Source organism: Melitaea cinxia, chromosome 5 (genome assembly GCF_905220565.1).
Source record: "Melitaea cinxia chromosome 5, ilMelCinx1.1, whole genome shotgun sequence".
Taxonomy (NCBI): domain Eukaryota; kingdom Metazoa; phylum Arthropoda; class Insecta; order Lepidoptera; family Nymphalidae; genus Melitaea; species Melitaea cinxia.
The window spans coordinates 17,065,336-17,083,874 of record NC_059398.1 but is presented as its reverse complement, the minus strand read 5'-3'; the positions used below and the strand labels follow the sequence as shown (position 1 = coordinate 17,083,874).

Here is an 18,539-nt window from a genome sequence, read left to right as displayed (position 1 = left end):
CCTAAGCTAGGCAAATTAATGCCTATACTATAAGGTAAGGCGGCTGACTTAAGCTATATTTTGTTTATTATAAAAAACATTTACATAACAACATATTATAATAACATTCAATATTTTTATAAACAAACTAGCTGCGCCGACGACTTCGTCGCCGTGGAATTGAACAAAAAGTTATTTTTCAGTTCGCAGAGTTATAAAATAAACCAATTTCTAAAATTAAAGTAGCCTAAGCTGTTCCTTATTATATCGGCTATCTGCCAGCGAAAGTCCCGACAAAATTAGTCCAGCCGTTTCAGAAATTATCTGGAATAAGCAGACAGACAGACAAAAATTGTAAAAAAAAAATATTTTGGTATATGTATCGTGTTTACATCCATATGCATTTAGTAAAAAGCGGTTATTTTAATATTACAAACAGACACTCCAATTTTATTTATTTTCATACATACTACCCACACTCAGGGGGGGGGGCTAATCGAACCTAGAACACTGGACACTGGACAAATTTTAGAAAATTAGCAATGATATTCTCAAGAATCATAAGCTAAACCTTCTGTTCTGACATATTTTCATTTATAATGAAGTTACAGATCAAAAACATAAAAAAAATCATCATAAGTAAAGTCAAATGCCCAATAAGTCTGGTAAGAGTCAGCTAGTTTTAATATGTACGATTTTATTTTTGTGTTACCCACACATTAGGAATTCTAAACATTTTTGAATATCATATCAAAAATTGACCGCTCCAGCGGGATTCGAACCCGCGTCTCCGACTGACCGTGTCGGCGCTCTAGCCAATTAAGCTATGGAACGATGTACCCGCTCGAGCGAAATTTTTGATATGATGATTTTTATTTTCGGTTTAAGCGAACCGTGGCGCCGTCTATAGTGAGTTCTTTACAGAGACCCGTAACTATTCAAAGTTTCATATTATAATGAAAATCTTTGACAGGAGACGACACCATGCTATTTTTAATATGTACGATTTTATTTTTGTGTTACCCACACATTAGGAATTCTAAACATTTTTGAATATCATATCAAAAATTGAATAAAGAACTCACTATAGACGGCGCCACGGTTCGCTTAAACCGAAAATAAAAATCATCATATCAAAAATTTCGCTCGAGCGGGTACATCGTTCCATAGCTTAATTGGCTAGAGCGCCGACACGGTCAGTCGGAGACGCGGGTTCGAATCCCGCTGGAGCGGTCAATTTTTGATATGATATTCAAAAATGTTCAGCTAGTTTTATTATCCAGATCACAATCTTAACATCATTGTATATTTAGAAGGAATAAATGTTTTATCATCTTGGCCATCGAATTATGACTTAAACTTTGTAAATGTTCTATTAGCTTTTTTGTTTTTTCTTTTTAGAATACGGGGGACAAACGATCGGACAGTGCCATTTGATGTTAAATGGTTACCGCCGCCGATGGACATCTGCATCGTTAGAGGAGCAGTGCACACAGAGTGTGCAAAATTTGTTGATGTTGCAATATTTTGTGGTGGAAGAGATAAATATTTCCCTTTTTTATATTGAGCTACATTATTCTGAGTTTTACTTTTCTTATTCACACGATCGAAATCAGTTTGAACACCTTTACTTCTAAACTTAGGTTTAATATTTACTTGCACAGCTTTACTACATTTTAATGGTTTTTTAACACTAGAGTCTTTAATGTGCGATGTACGGGAAATTGTTTTAGAAAAGTTTTCACTGGTAGGCTCTGTAAACACATCCACATTAGAGGTAAGGGATTCAGTTTCAATAACATCTACAGTAGAGTCCTTTGTTTCAATGACTTCCACAGAAGAGATATTGTCCTTTGTTTCAAACACATCCACATCAAGGCTAAGGGATTCAGTTTTAATAACATCCACAGTGGAGATATTGTCCTTTGTTTCAAACACATCCAGACTAGCGGCACTGGACTCTATTTCAAAGATGTCCACAGTAGAGATATTGTTCTTTGTTTCAAACACATCCACATTTGAGGTACGAGGTTCTATTTCAAAGACATCCACAGTAGAGATATTGTCCTTTGTTTCAATGACTTCCACAGAAGAGATATTGTCCTTTGTTTCAAACACATCCACATCAAGGCTAAGGGATACAGTTTTAATAACATCCACACTGGAGATATTGTCCTTTGTTTCAAACACATCCAGACTAGCGGCACTGGACTCTATTTCAAAGATGTCCACAGAAGAGATATTGTCCTTTGTTTCAAACACATCCACATTAGAGGTAAGGGATTCAGTTTCAATAACATCTACAGTAGAGTCCTTTGTTTCAATAACTTCCACAGAAGTGATATTGTCCTTTGTTTCAAACACATCCACATCAAGGGTAAGGGATTCAGTTTTAATAACATCCACAGTGGAGATATTGTCCTTTGTTTGAAAGACTTCCACAGTAGAGATATTGTCCTTTGTTTCAAACACATCCACATTAGAGGTAAAAGATTCTGTTTCAAAGACATCCACAGTAGAGATATTGTCCTTTGTTTCAAACACATCCACATTAGAGGTAAAAGATTCTGTTTCAAAGACATCCACAGTAGAGTAATTGTCCTTTGTTTCAGACACATCCAGACTAGAGGTACAGGGCTCTGTTTTAATGACTTCCATAGCAGAGTTTCTGGGCTCTGTTCCACAGACATCAACACTCGGAATACAAGACTCTGTTTCAAAGGCACCCATAATACATGTACTAGGATCAGTTTCAAAAACATACACAGTGGAAGTACCAGGTACTGTTTGAAATACATTCACATTGCAGGTACTTGTCTCCGTTTCAATGTTATCCACAGTGGGACTGGGCCTCTGCGGACACTGAAAAGTACTGTGCCTTGTATCATAACAATTTGCTTGTGAAGTTTTACCTTGTAAATTATTTGCACTATTGTTAGAAAAATCCGAAAGAGCGTCATTTATTACTGATAATCGTTGCCTCTTAACAGCACATGTTCTCTCTTTTTTTGGCATATTTCGCTTTTGGCACTGAAATATATGAGGCAAAACTTCTGGCTTTAGCTTTAATACAACTCTTTGCCCTTGTTGTTTCATGATTTTGTATTGAATATAATTGATCGTATCTTCCTCAATCTGAAATAAATACAACACTATAAAAAGTTGGAAGAAAGACAGGAATATTAAGTATGGTTCTTTGAAAAAAAAAATTGATTTTTTTTCTAAAATATGTTAGGAAGATATACTTAAGAGCCATTTCACAATGTTACGCTCTGCAAGTTTAGGTAAATTTGGTCGCATCGCGCGAGTCGTACGAGCCGCGCGATCTTTGTGCTAGTAAGTATAGTGTGACAATCAAAAGACCATCTTGATCATTTTCTAATGTATAATAAAAATTAATAACTATCATATAAAATGTTTTTTACACAATTAATTTGTTAAAATTTTCAAGTATGTTATATAACAACAGTCAATAAATTTAAAATAAAAATAAAAAATCAATTTTATAAAACATTTTTTTTTTAATTGATTTAGTTTTTTCAGTTTAAGAATGAATCTAATATTTACGATATGAATAAAATAGCATTTTATGACATCGACACCGACAAACATATTAATTAACAAATAAGAAGACAAACAGATTGAAATGCCTATTTGTATTGACAATGTGAGAAAAGAAAATTAAATTATACATTTGTTTACAGAAATTATCATTATATTATTTTAAAGTCATTTTCGTAATATGTTTATTTTATTTCTATTTTATTATGAAAGTATCATATGCGTTTTATCCGCTATAACAACAGGCGCTTGGCGCGTGTGAGCGAAAGAGACGGCTGCGCAGAATTTGGCGTGGACCTTACCTCTAAAAGCGCTAGTGCTCGACTGATTTACTGGGCTTGATGCGTGGTAATATATACTATCTTTTTATTATTTAATATAAAGTGTATTAAAAATAATTACATGTTTTAATTTTTTTTTTTTTTTTTTGTATTCCTTAACGATGTAAGTTTACTTTGATGAAGATAGTTCGTTAAAATTTCTTAGTTTTCTAAGAGAAATATCGCTTTTAAAATTGTACTTATTTGGAAAATATTCGTAACTTTAATTTCTTTTTTATCGTTTAATAGAGATACAAATGGAATAAAAATCTGTGATAGTCCTCAGCAAAATTATATTCCACATATTACGATATTTTTTTTAAATGGTTTCAACGTAGAGGTTATTGAAAAGTAGGACTTCAAAGTATACATTGCGACCGTTTACCAAGGGAGGAGGCTGATGAAAAGGTTAATAATTTTATACACATAACATAAATCAAAATTCTGATCTGACTATCGACTACAACAAAGGTTGCTCTATTATATTTCAAGAATATAAATTACATTATTGCATCCAACACTGAGATTAACGACGTCAAAATATTACAATTTCGCGGATTGTTACCGATTTTTGTGAAATGACTCTTAAACAACTACTTATGAGTATATTGCGTATTTTATTACGAAAATCATTAAGTTATCTACTCACAACATTTTAAATGTCAAAACTTACAATAATATTCTATTTTTAAGAATTAATTCTATATTTAAGATTTTTGTATACATTTTATCACCTAATACTTATACCAATTTTACTTTTGCGATGTACTTATCCATTTCATCTTATTAATTGGGTGTTTGAAAAAAAAATATCATTTTTTGAAGTAAAACTTCTGTACGCACGCTTGACTTGGGGAGTAAGCTGTTGAATGTGTGAAGCGAGCATAACAAAAAGTGCGATCAAGGCAATGCGAACGGAAGTTGAGAGGGAGTTAAAAGTTAATGAAGTTAGAAAGAGAGTTACGTTTCGTAAGTTTTACTTCAGTCATGTGGTCTAAAGCACACGTTTTTTTTTTTTTTTAAATTTGTCATAACTTATATTAATAATCGAAGTGAAAAACTCTAAAAAAAATTTTATTTTTATTGTTCAGTTCGGTCTGACACGCGCTAGCGGACGGTCGGTAATTGCCGATCTACGTGAAATTTCTTTTTAAACGGTTTTATTTAGCTCACCCCGTTTGTTTTTTTATTTTTTCTTTATTTATTCTTGGGTCAAATTTAGTAATTCAAATTTCACCCTCTTCCTGTCAACCGATTAATCTGAAATTTTGTATACACTTTGGATTTTGGTGACAATACAATTATGTTTATTTATTATCATTATAAATTCAAGATGGCCACCGCTACAAAATGGCGGATAACGTAGGTTTTATCAATCCCATCAATATGGGTATCAAATGAAAGGGCTCAACAAGCAGAATACAATATACTATAAAAAATTGAAATCCAAGATGGCGGCCGCTACAAAATGGCGGATAACGTAGGTTTTATCGATTCCATCAATACGGGTATCAAATGAAAGGGCTCAACAAGCAGAATACAATATACTATAAAAAATTGAAATACAAGATGGCGGCCACTACAAAATGGCGGATAAGGTAGGTTTTATCGATCCCATCAATATGGGTATCAAATGAAAGTGCTCAACCAGTATAATCAATGTACTATATAAAATTAAAATCCAAGATGGCGGCCTCTACAAAATGGCGGATAACTTAGGTTTTATCAATCCCATCAACATTTGTATCAAATGAAAGGTCTCAACAAGTAGAATACAATTTACTATGCAAAATTGAAATCTAAGCTGGCCGCCGCTACCAAATGTCTGATAACAATTTTTTATCAATCCCACCAATATGGGTATCAAATAAAAGGGCTTGACAAGAAGAATACAGTGCACTATACAACCTCAATATTTAAGATGGGCCTTGCAAGGTTTTTAGTACATTTATCTTAAACATTGTAATGAAGCACTAAATGAATTAAACAGAATGCGAAATAAAAACTAAAAACTAGAAAATAAAAATAGGTAAAAAAACTTTTTAAGTTAAACGGTTTTATGTTAAACATACATTACAATGTTTAAGATAAATGTACTAAAAACCAAAAAATAATAAAATAGATACAGTCGTGGGAATTATAAACATATGCATAGACTAGACTAAAATAAAACCGTGGGGCACGTCAATTGTCTACAAATTATCGACTTAATGTGCGATAGAAGAATCGTTTAATTCGTCGTTAAAATAGGCAGTTGGCCCGCAGACGGTGAGGAAATTACTTACTATTTTCTTGCTCATGGAAATTCCAATAGTTATACACTCCATGTAAATAAAAGAGATGTTTCAACTAGTTTATCGTTGGACATTCACACTGCTGGCTGGCGAGGAATCGTTTCACTGCTCGTAGTTTGTCTTTAATCGACAAAACATATGATAAAAGTACTACTCGCTCACCACTATGAAACCCTAAAACTCGCTTATAATCGAGCTTGCTAGCTTGTTTCCACATTCTAGCCCTACTTATCACACGTCATCGTTGAACAACTGCCTAATTGTAGTGTAACATTACAAAACAAACATTTTAATCAACGATTGTAGACAATTGACGTGCCCCACGGTTTTATTTTAGTCTAGTCTATGCATATGTTTATAATTCCCACGACTGTATCTATTTTATTATTTTTTGGTTTTTAGTACATTTATCTTAAACATTGTAATGTATGTTTAACATAAAACCGTTTAACTTAAAAAGTTTTTTTACCTATTTTTATTTAAGTCAAAATGTCAACAACTGTAAAATGTGTGTCTTGTAATATTGTAATCAATGAAGTACTTGCTTTCATTTGTAATAAAATGGACATTATGGATGAGGAGAGTATCAGCCGTATATGTGTCACGGCGTTCTCTCAAAATGATATTGTGACTGCGAAACGGTTACTGTATGAATCGTTATCGAAGCAGATAAAGATCAGAAAACGTGATGGAAAGACTGTAAGAGATATTGATGACATCCTCTGTACGCTGAAAGAAGCTGATCCAGAAGTCCTACCGATCTTCGTCGCACGGGAGTTGCAAAAACTACCCCCAGTTCTTTTCGACCATGTCGATGTTACACAAATTCTCAAGGACTTAGTGAAGATGCGTCAGGATCTCAACAATATTTCTCAGTACTATGCAATGTAGCATATATTTTTAATAGCGCCTGGTTTCGTTCCTGCTGATGTATAATAGCACAGTTATGCATTAGCGTTGCTATTTACTTTTTCTAGGCGATTGATTTAATTTTGGAATACCCTCGTATTGTATTACGTCGCGGTTCACCTTGGGGGGTAGTTGTGTCGCGACGCGCGGGGTTTGCTAGGGTATATAAGCCTCAGGGCGAGTGTTTGCGGGCCCTTTTTGCTCTTTTCTTTTTTGGGTTAGATTCTCTCGCCGTCTTAACAGCTGAGTGCAATTAATTGTAGGTGAGTCATTGTAGTTCTTATAGGTTTAAGCTCTGCTTTAGTGTAAGGTGATTTTGTGTGTTTTGAAAAAAAAAAAAATTAAGATTCTGTAGGATTTTTTGTACTCTCTCTCTCTTGTGTCTCGTGTTAGGAATTGTGGGTGACTCTCTAACCCAGCAGCAATTTTTTAACACGTAGCACTGGCGCCCAACGTAAATTCTCTAATATTTGAAATAATTTGTTTGTCGGTGAATTATTTTAATTATTTTATTTTGTAGGGTATCGCATTGGCACTCAATTTTTTTTTCTTATTCCTGGCAAGTGGTTTTCTTTGGGTATGGTAAGGGTCTTGTCCTTGTGTCTTTGCGTGTTTTGTGTTTTGTGAATTGTGTTAAATTATTACTTTTCATTTTTATTAATTAAATTTGATTACTGTTTCGTAGGTTGTGTATTTATATTAGTATGTTTAAAATTTAAAGTTAATATTTAAAAGTTTTTATTTGAATTTAAAAGATTTGTCCGAGCGTAGTCACGGTTTTTGCATTGTTAATCGTTCCTTGCTAAAAATTTTCAGTTACCTACTTTTTGTATTAATTATTTCTTGCTCAATAATTTTTGCCGTAACTAAATTTTTTTTACTACCCTCTATTAACGAATATTTTTGCTTACTTTGTACTTCTTTGTTACATTTTAATATTAATTTAAATCGAACTTTTTTTTGTACTTTTTGTTTCGTTTAAATTTTATTATTGTGTTACGATGACTCACTTAATAAAATTCGTATCCCTGCCTAAGGCTGAGTTAGAATATGAGGTGGTTGTTCGGAATGAGGAGCCAGCTGCCACGGTTTTAGCTTTACGTAAACAAATATTACAATTATCGGAATTGTTACCGTCAGAGGAGATTTTGGTCAGTCCGTTGGATATTATAACTGATTTGGGCGGTATTAGTGACACCTTGATAAAAGTGAAATCAATTATTAATTCTAATCCGAATTTTAATAGTTTATTGAGGGCAGAGAATTTGTTGGCTCATTTGTATCATAGGATTGGCAGATTGGATGAGGATGAGGTTAAGAAGAATAGGGACATTTACGATTTGTGTATTGATCAATTTAATAATTATTGTGGGGTAGTTAATAAATTAAAATCGTCTAATAAATCTCCATTTCTTACAGTTTCTTCGTTATCATCTAGTAATCCCTTGAATGTAACGGTTCATTGTGATCATAACAGTTTAGGAGATTTAAGTAAAATTAAATTCGACGGTAAATCTTGCGTACGCTCTTTTATACGCCGGGTTACGGAACATTGTACTATTCATCGCATTGCGGATGACAAAGTTTTATCTTTTGCGTTACAGCTGTTTGTTGGCGATGCTTTAAAATGGTATAGGAGTGTGTGTGCTGGGGTTTCAGATTGGAAAGTAGTTTTAGAATATTTGCGTAGGGACTTCGATAAACCAGATTTTGATTACAAATTATTAAGGGAAATTCAAAATAGAACACAGGGGGTGAATGAGTCTATTGTAATTTATTTGGCTGTTATGGATGAAATGTTTAACAGATTGACTACTCCTCCTGAGGAAAAATTTAAATTAGAAATTTTATTACACAACGTTAGACCTTGTTACGCTGGGATGTTAGCGTCATCGGATATAACGTCAATTGATCAGCTTAGGAATGTGTGTCGTAATTATGAGAATGTTCAAAGTAGACTTTTAGATTTTCACGAACCACAGAATGTCTCGGATGATTTAGTTGCACCTGATTTAGCTTATAATACTGGCGTTAAAAACGTTTTTAAAAGTTCATTTAAAAAATTTAATTATTCGAATAATTTTAATAATCAGGGGTATTTTAATAAAAATAATCGTTTTAATTCTAATCGTTCTGTTCCTTCAGCGCATAAATTCTCTCGTCAATTTTTGTCTCCTACCAACTCGTTTTACAATAATTCTCATACATCATTGCCGTCTCAGTGTAAACATTCTGTGTCTAGTAATAATAGCAATAGTAAAATTCAGCCGAGCATTAATTCCATCGGTGATCGCGCGTCGAATCGTACTGTTTATTGTCAACGTTGTAAATCGTTTTCTCACTCTTATGCCGATTGTTTTAAGGATCGGAATGTTGTGTTTTGTTTTGGTTGCGGAGAGCCTAATGTTAAGCGTCCCGATTGTGTTAAATGTAAATCGAAATATAATAATGGGGTTAAAGATTTAAAAAAACGAGTAAGTTGGAACCGAGTTAAAACTAGTAATAATATTAATTTTTCTAAATCTGATTGGGATTCTTGGCTTAAAACAATTTCAATTTATTTTTTATCGTATAAATTAAACTCGGTTCTGTGTAATGATAATTGTATTGAAAATAGGCCTTATGCCGTTATACAAATAGATGACATTAAGTTGTCGGGTCTCTTAGACACTGGTGCGTCTATATCAATTTTGGGGGGTAATTTTTATAAGGATTTCTTACAACGAGGTTATACTCTTTTTAAAGATAATATTATTTCTGCGGTTGTGGCTAACGGGAACAAGTTGTTTTCTCTTGGTTACTTGTGTTTACCGGTTGCGTTCGAAGATCAACTTCATTTTATAAAATTTTTTGTTTTTCCGGAAATTAATTCAGATATCATTTTAGGTATTGACTTTTGGAAAATATTCAAAATTTGTCCGAAATATATTAATTCAGTTAGTTTTAAACAAGAATCTATTTTGTGTAATAATTCGGATGACGTCATTACGGGTTATGAACATTTAAATAGCGATCAGCGTTCAATTGTTGATAGCATTATTAATCAGTTTCGTTCTGTTTCTTTTGAGCGGAAAGGTTTAGGGTTGACTACCGTGGTTACTCATAGAATTGATACGGGGGATGCTGTTCCCATTAAGCAACGATATTATCGGATGTCTCCTGAGAAACAACGAATTCTTTCGGAGGAGGTTGATAAGATGCTTGAGTTGGATGTCATCGAACCCTGTCAGAGTGAGTGGAGTTCTCCGGTACTTTTGGTTCCTAAGGGAAAGGATACGGGTAGCTATCGGTTATGTTTGGATAGTCGGAAACTGAATGCGGTAACCAAAAAGGATGCAAAATTCTTCTCTGTCGGGGGGGGTATTGTAGCATATATTTTTAATAGCGCCTGGTTTCGTTCCTGCTGATGTATAATAGCACAGTTATGCATTAGCGTTGCTATTTACTTTTTCTAGGCGACTGATTTAATTTTGGAATACCCTCGTATTGTATTACGTCGCGGTTCACCTTGGGGGGTAGTTGTGTCGCGACGCGCGGGGTTTGCTAGGGTATATAAGCCTCAGGGCGAGTGTTTGCGGGCCCTTTTTGCTCTTTTCTTTTTTGGGTTAGATTCTCTCGCCGTCTTAACAGCTGAGTGCAATTAATTGTAGGTGAGTCATTGTAGTTCTTATAGGTTTAAGCTCTGCTTTAGTGTAAGGTGATTTTGTGTGTTTTGAAAAAAAAAAAAAATTAAGATTCTGTAGGATTTTTTGTACTCTCTCTCTTGTGTCTCGTGTTAGGAATTGTGGGTGACTCTCTAACCCAGCAGCAATTTTTTAACACGTAGCAGCAAGTAAGGAGGATTTTAATATACTGAAACATGACATTGAAACGCTGAAGGGTGCCTCGGTTGCAAATAATCTCTCTAGAAACATAAATCCGAAGAGGGGAGCTTGTATGTTACAAAGTTTCGAATGTAACAGTGGTCCTATGGGGTTGCAGCCTTTCAGCAATGGGAAGGACATTTGTGAGGGTCCCTGCTCATTATCACCGAGCAGAAAAAACCGTTATAAAAATCAACATCCCGAAGAGGGTAGTATTGAAAACAAATCATCGACCAAACAAATGAATAACGGTGCGTCACCGGCTGACTTCGTCGAGTCAGCTGTGAGCGGATCGCTCGAAGAGGTAAACAAACCAAAGCTTACGCCGAGCGAGCGCATGACTCATGCGTTGAATGTTCCTGCGCCTATAATACCGTCAGACGCGCCGTTCTACAATGACTGCAAGCCGCAGGATAGAAAATCTTACTCTAAAGTTTTGGAACAAGGCGAATGGAAGCCTCAAGGAGAAAATAAGCAATGGATATTGGTACAAAAAAAAAGATTGAAAAATCGATTTGTTAGTAACAAAGGGAAAGCCGTTGTCGAATCAAATGTAAATTTTAAAGCGGCGGATATACGAATACCGTTGTATATTTATAATATAGCGAAAGATGTGACGAAAGACGATATTCTAAATTATGTAAAAAATAAGACGGAAGTCTCTGTTGATTTGGAGAAAGTTATTATGAAAATCCCAAAAGATTATGATGCATACAGTCTATGTGCCTAAAAGTAAAATAGCATATTTTTTAAGAGATGAATTTTGGCCGAAAGGGGTGGCATTTAGACGCTTTATAGACTTCAAAGGAAGACACCGAAGTGGTCAAATGCCCAGGACTACCTTTAATCAATAATGGATGTTACAACTAAAATAATTAGTTTCAACTGTAAGAATGTACAGCGGTCTGTTACTTGTGTGAGGTCTCTCTGCCGGGATGCTGACATAATTGCTTTACAAGAGACATGGCTCCTACCACATGATCTTCACTTTCTGGGAAATATAGATGAGGACTTCGCGTTTACTGGAAAATCAGCGGTAGACACTTCACAGGGTATTCTCCGTGGAAGACCGTACGGTGGGGTGGCACTATTGTGGAGGAAGTCTGCGTTCCCGCGTGTGTCGGTAGTTGAGTGTCATAGTGTGCGTTTAGCGGCTGTTAAAATACACCTCGACAGTGGTAAGTCGATGCTAGTGATTACCGTGTATATGCCTACGGACTCGGCGGTGAACCTTGTTGATTTCACGGACTGTATGGGTGAAATAAGTGCCTTAGTGGAGACAAACAGCATCGAATCTGTCTTTATACTTGGGGACTTCAACGCACACCCCGGTGAGCAGTTCTCACTAGAACTTTTAAATTTTTGTAACGAAAACATGTGGTCGTGTGTAGATATGGAACTATTACCTAGCAATACCTATACATATGTTAGTGACTCACACGGCTCTCGCAGGTGGCTCGACCATTGTATTGTTACTACCAAATGAATTAATGTATACTGTTGTTGTACCTATAATAAAGAATAGAACGGGGGATGCCTCCGACTTGTCCAATTACAGGCCTATATCTCTGGCTACGGTTATAGCCAAGGTGCTGGATGGTTTGCTTGACAGAAGACTGGCCGAAAATATTAAAATCCACGATTTACAGTTTGGTTTTAAGCCTGGCTTGTCCACAGAGAGTGCCATTTTCTGTCTCAAGCAAACTGTGCAGTACTACACGGCTCGAAAAACCCCAGTCTTTGCTTGCTTTTTGGACTTGTCGAAGGCATTCGATTTAGTATCGTACAATTTGTTGTGGAGAAAACTACGGTGTGAAAGCAGTCTACCTCTTGATGTCATATCAATATTTAAATATTGGTATGACAACCAGAGGAATTGCGTCAAATGGGCTGGCTCGCGATCGGATGAGTACGGGTTGGAATGTGGGATGAGGCAGGGGGGGTTGACCTCACCCAAGCTTTTTAACTTGTATATTAATAAGCTGATCGAGGAGCTCAGCAGCACCTACATAGGATGCCATGTAGGCGGGACTTGCATCAATAACATCAGCTACGCAGACGATATGGTGCTGCTGAGCCCATCGATCGGCGCCTTGACTAAGTTGCTTCACATATGTGAAGAGTACGCAGTGGCTCATGGGCTCAGATATAACGCGTTGAAAAGCGAATTCATGGTTTTTCGGGCGACGGGCGCGAGGAGACAACGGAGAGTAACTTGTGTTACTCTAGGGGGCTCTCAGTTGAAAAGAGTTGACCGATTCAAATATCTGGGTCACTGGGTCACTGAGAGCTTGACAGACACGGTGGATATTGAAAGAGAGCGTAGGGCGCTGTCTGTTCGATGTAACATGTTGATTCACAGATTTGCGCGTTGTAGTAAACAAGTCAAAATAACACTTTTCAACGCCTACTGTCAATCGTTCTACACGTGCGGTCTGTGGGTCGATTTCACGCAGCGAGCATACAGTGCACTCCGTGTCCAGTACAACAACGCGTTCAGGATGTTGTTTGGTTTGCCGCGCTTCTGTAGCGCGTCGTCTATGTTCGCCGAGGCGCGCACCGACTGCTTCCACGCGATCATTCGAAAGCGGTGTGCGTCGTTGTGGGCGCGAGTACGCGGAGCATCGAACGCCATCCTGAACGTCTTGGCCGACCGATGGGACTCCCCATTATTTTGTCGCTGGGTACAGCTTCATGCTCCTTCTGCTAACTATAATCTTTAGCACAGGGGTCCCATAGGAAGAAATTATTATATTACATTTATAAGTTTTACTAACTTAGTTGTAAGTTTAGTTCTAAGTTTTTTGTACCTAACACTATATATTTTGTTTATAATTTGTAATTGTACTAACACTAGATTATAAGAAAAATTGTTACTAACACTATATGGGCTAGTCCCGAAATAAATATATTATTATTATTATTATTATTATTGTATTTCTTTATTGACCTTTTTTGCGCACCAACACAAAAAGTAACAAAAATTTTATTAAGTAAACAAAAATAGCAAAGTTGTATTAGTTGCAGCAGGCAGTATCGCTAAAGCAGCGATTTCTTCCAGGCAACCTTTGTCTGGAAGAAATTGCTGGCAGAACCTGGCAGAGGACTAGAATTGAAATTTTTTAATTAATTACAAACAATTTAAAATTGATAAAATTTTAAAAAGAATCACGTAACTAGAAACGCGCCACGATTGGTCGCCATGTTTGTGACGTCATAATGTTAAAGGAATTTCTCGATAGTACAGTAGGTATCTAATATTATAAAATACTTACATCAAAATGATCTTCACAACAAAAAAACTGTGATGTTGATTTTGGATTAAGTCGACGCACTGCTTGAAACCATTTATTTCGACGTTTAACATCTAGTGGAACAAACAAAAATATTTTTTGAGGAGTTTTTATTGTAGTATTCGTACATAATGGTACGAAGCAAGAACGATAACTTTTTAGGTTTGACATTTTTGGTATAATTATCAATATATTGACAATAACAACAAGATTTAACCGATTAAAAGTCTGAATACTGTATGAGCTGTGTGCTACGATGGGAAAAAATTACCATTGTCACGTCACACACGATCGGGTTTGTTCGGGAACTGTCGGCGTGTTTTCGGTACTGGGTTCAAAAATTTATTTTTGAAGTTACATATACTTTTTTAAGCACACTTGATTTGGAGAGTAAGCTGGTGAATGCATGGACGAGTGCAAGAGAGAAAGGTGCGAGCACACATTTTCTTCCTCTCGTAACCAGTTACGTTTCGTATACATATCTATTTATTTAAGACACAGTGCAGGCGTATTGTGTAGAAATTTTATTTCAGTCGTGTGGTCTAAAGAACACTCGTTTTTTATTTATTATATATTTTTAATGAAAACAAAGACAAAAAACTAAAAATAGTTTTGCAATAAAATTTATATTAAGATCTTTCCATTTATAACAAAAATTTTTTTTCAAAAACCCAATTTTCAATTGTAATAATGGTAGGTACCATCTACTTGCGAAAATTAAATTAAAAACAAATATTATTTTCTAATTGTAGTCTGTTGTGTCATTAATAAATAAATATACTTACATTGAAGTGATCTTCGCAACAATATAAGGCCGTATTTGGAGATAATTTCTCTTTTTTTCTCATAACTTTACACCATTGTTTACGTATTTTCGCATTTCTTGGAATAGAAAAAAATATTTTGCTTGGTGTCCGTCTTTTAGTATTTCGGCACAGTGGTACGAGGCAATATCTATAAAATGGTTTTTTACCTTCTTTCATTATTTTAATTTGGGTTAAAACTGAAAAACTAAGCAATAACTAAATTGACACCTACAATGAATAACACATGACAACTGATGAACTGAGGTGAGTGACAATCTGACGTAATTCAACGCAGGCAAAGGTGTTCTGGGTGTTCTGTTCAAACTTGACTAATTTAATCAATATTTTGTTTTATACATTAGATACTAGCTGAGCCGGCAAACGTTGTATTGCCGCTAAACGCTATTACAAAATGGGGGTTGGTGGTAGAAGGGTGAAAATTTAGGGTTGTATAAATTTATATGCCAAATCATAAAATAAAATATAAAATTTTGTCAAAAAAAATAACATGGGATGGTGTATACCCTTATCATTTAGGGGTGTAAAAATAGATGTTGGGCGATTCTCAGACCTACCCAATATGCATACAAAATTTGTATAAATCAGTCCAGCTGTCTCGGAGTAGTTTGGCAACAAACACTGCGACACGAGAATTTTATATATTAGATTTTAAAAATCGAATAACTTCCAACAGTATTTGTATTTTTACCATGTTATGTTGACCTATATATATGTGGCAACAAATTCATTTTATTACAATTAAGTCACAATTAAAGCAATAAAAGTATGCATATTCCATAATATATAACTTTAAAATCTGACGAAATAATTTATATCATAATTTTTTAAATTGCTTTTAGGATAAGGTAAATTAAGGAAAACAAGTGTTGTCCAATATCGAAATATTTTTATCACAAAATCAATAAACTATATAATATTATCTATATTATATATTTATTTAGACAAAAAAAAAAAAAACAATGCTCAAAGCACCAGTTCATAATTATTTTAAAACATTTGTACAAAGGTAGCCATTACTATGTAACATAGTAATTTATATTATCTTGCCAACTAGAAGCTATGTGTAAGATATGACATTACTTTGTTTTTGTTTTAAATAATTTTCTTATCTTCACTTGTATGGCCAGTCCTAATAACATACAATTTTTCTTATACCACTCCATGTTGTAATTTATATGTGTTTTCCAGTTTTTATCTAAAAAAGCTTTGTAGAAAACACTCATCTCGTCAGCCGTAAGATTAGTCTTCCCGTCTGGTAAATTTTCTTTTAAATATGTCTCTCGTTCCTGTAATTATTTTTTAATTATTATATGGTTTAGGACACAAAATAATGAAGATTAACATAACATCATTAAAGAAAAAGAAAAGGTATTATTAGCAGGCTTTTTGCTAAAACTGCTGTTTGGTTTTTTGTAATCAACAAATCGGGGGTTATTAAATGAAGATTTTAAGTTGTTTTATCAAAAATTGTTAGCTACATTTAAAATTCTGGTCAGTTCATATTATATTATTTACTTGTTTTTATTTTTTATGACAATATATGTAATTAAGACTTGAACAACATTACATTTACCTGTTACACCAACTTACCAGACTTTCAATGATTAGGATCATAAACATTTTTTTTATCAGTCACATATATCCTAAGATCAATAAAAACAAGCAAACTCTTTAATTTTATAATATTACTAGCTGACTCGGCAAACATTGTTTTGCCCGCTAAACGCTATTAAAAAATAGGGGTTGGCGGTAGAAGGGTGAAAATTTAGCGTTGTATGTATTTTTCAACGCCAAATCATAATAAAATAAAGAATAAATAAGTAATTTATCTTAAAATAAAAAAAAAATTAGGACTACCCTTAACATTTAGGGAGATGAAAAATAGATGTTTTTTTTGAATATCATATCAAAAATTGACCGCTCCACGCAAATAGATGTTGTTTGATTCTCAGACCTACCTAATGTGCACACAAAATTTCATGAGAATCGGTCAAGCCGTTTCGGAGGAGCTTAACTACAAACACCGCGACACGAGAATTTTATATATTAGACTAGACCTAAGATTTCTCCATTAACATTACTTTCTAACATTTCTTCATTTGATTAAGCAGTAACAGTCTTTTTTTTATTGTAAATTCTTATTATCCAACTAGACTTAGGTGGTTGTTCACTCGAAAGGGTATACAATTATTAATCATATTGCTTTTATTACATTTTAAATAGATTTATTTTCTAAATATTACCTTAAAGAACCTAGAATTGTGTTGAGTCCAAAACTTTTGGTTCCAATCCTGAACTTCCATTCTTAGTTTTCTATACTTTTCTTCCAAGTTTGTTTCGTTAGTGGGTTTCCTAAATATAATAGTCCTAAGATTCGACACGGGATCCGGTGGACCGATCATATCACTCGATATCTTACTAGGATTTGGAGTCTGTATTGATTTCACGTCTGGCGTTGTACTGGTATACCTTGAAACAACTATTTGCAGCCTACAGGCTTTATTTATACGATTAGACAGCATACTGAATAATTAGGTATGAAAAATGTTCATAACTCACATAAAAAATACGTATTACACTTGATACAATGTTTGTTAAGGTCAATAATAACAAAATAATAACTAAAATAACTCCGGTTCAAAGTCAGCAACAGGGATTCTAATCTGCAATGTTAAAATAACTCTTATCGCAAGGAAATTTGTTTCAAATTATATTACTTCCAATTAATAGTTGAATTTAGCGTTATAAGCAAGTGTCAAACGCACTGTCAATCTCAGCTGTATCGAAAAATGTACGTTTCTTTTAGCATATTACAAATAATAATTTAATAATTAAGAATTTTGTATATTTGTTAGAAATATGTAATTTTATTTGTTGAATGTAAAGTAATGAAATTATTGTTCTAGTTATAGTTACCACCTTATTTTATATTTAATATAATATTTGAACAAACGGCAGATAACAAATATTTTAATATTGTCATGTGGATGTCAAATTTTATTTCAGTGCCGAATTATGTAAAAGTATTTATTAATATTGCGAATTATTTCAATTAATTTATTACAAAAATAGTGGTTTTTATTACGTAAATACCATTAACAAAATGACAAAAGGCAAGGCTGATATCGAAGATGAATACTCGGCGAAGTTAGACATGTGTCTAACTGATGGAATTATTAAAACTGGTAGGTTTCTCTCATGTTTTTTTAGAATATCTTAAGAATCCCGGTGAATTTCTGTTAGAAAAGTGCAGTTGAATTTAGATTGCTTTCTTGTTAACCTAGAAACATAAGTTGCTGTATCATTGACTATGTTTCCTTAAGAAGAAATTTAGGTCGCTTATTGCTTCCAGATTTATTAGAAACAAGCGTACGGTTCGCATGATGGTAAGTGGATACCATAGCTTCCCGACATCACCAACTCAGCAGCATTGCCAGTGCATTGCCGATTCAATCCCCTACCTTCCATAGAAGACCTTGCTATCTTGCCACTT

General features: G+C 34.3%; 2 protein-coding genes across 2 annotated transcripts; both read right to left on the bottom strand.

The window, feature by feature from the left end:
- Positions 1 to 1,290: 1,290 nt before the first annotated feature.
- On the bottom strand, positions 1,291 to 15,326 carry LOC123653895 (pheromone-regulated protein PRM7-like). Its single transcript, XM_045589872.1, has 2 exons — positions 15,005 to 15,326; positions 1,291 to 3,114 (listed from the first exon to the last, which is right to left on the bottom strand). The coding sequence occupies exons 1-2, from the start codon at positions 15,200 to 15,202 to the stop codon at positions 1,327 to 1,329; spliced, it is 1,986 nt and encodes a 661-aa protein (XP_045445828.1). The 5' UTR covers positions 15,203 to 15,326; the 3' UTR covers positions 1,291 to 1,326.
- Positions 15,327 to 16,009: 683 nt separating this feature from the next.
- Positions 16,010 to 17,813, bottom strand: LOC123654097 (COA8 family protein CG14806, mitochondrial). The gene is made up of 2 exons (XM_045590058.1): positions 17,290 to 17,813; positions 16,010 to 16,332 (listed from the first exon to the last, which is right to left on the bottom strand). The coding sequence occupies exons 1-2, from the start codon at positions 17,566 to 17,568 to the stop codon at positions 16,123 to 16,125; spliced, it is 489 nt and encodes a 162-aa protein (XP_045446014.1). The 5' UTR covers positions 17,569 to 17,813; the 3' UTR covers positions 16,010 to 16,122.
- Between the last annotated feature and the right edge of the window lie 726 nt (positions 17,814 to 18,539).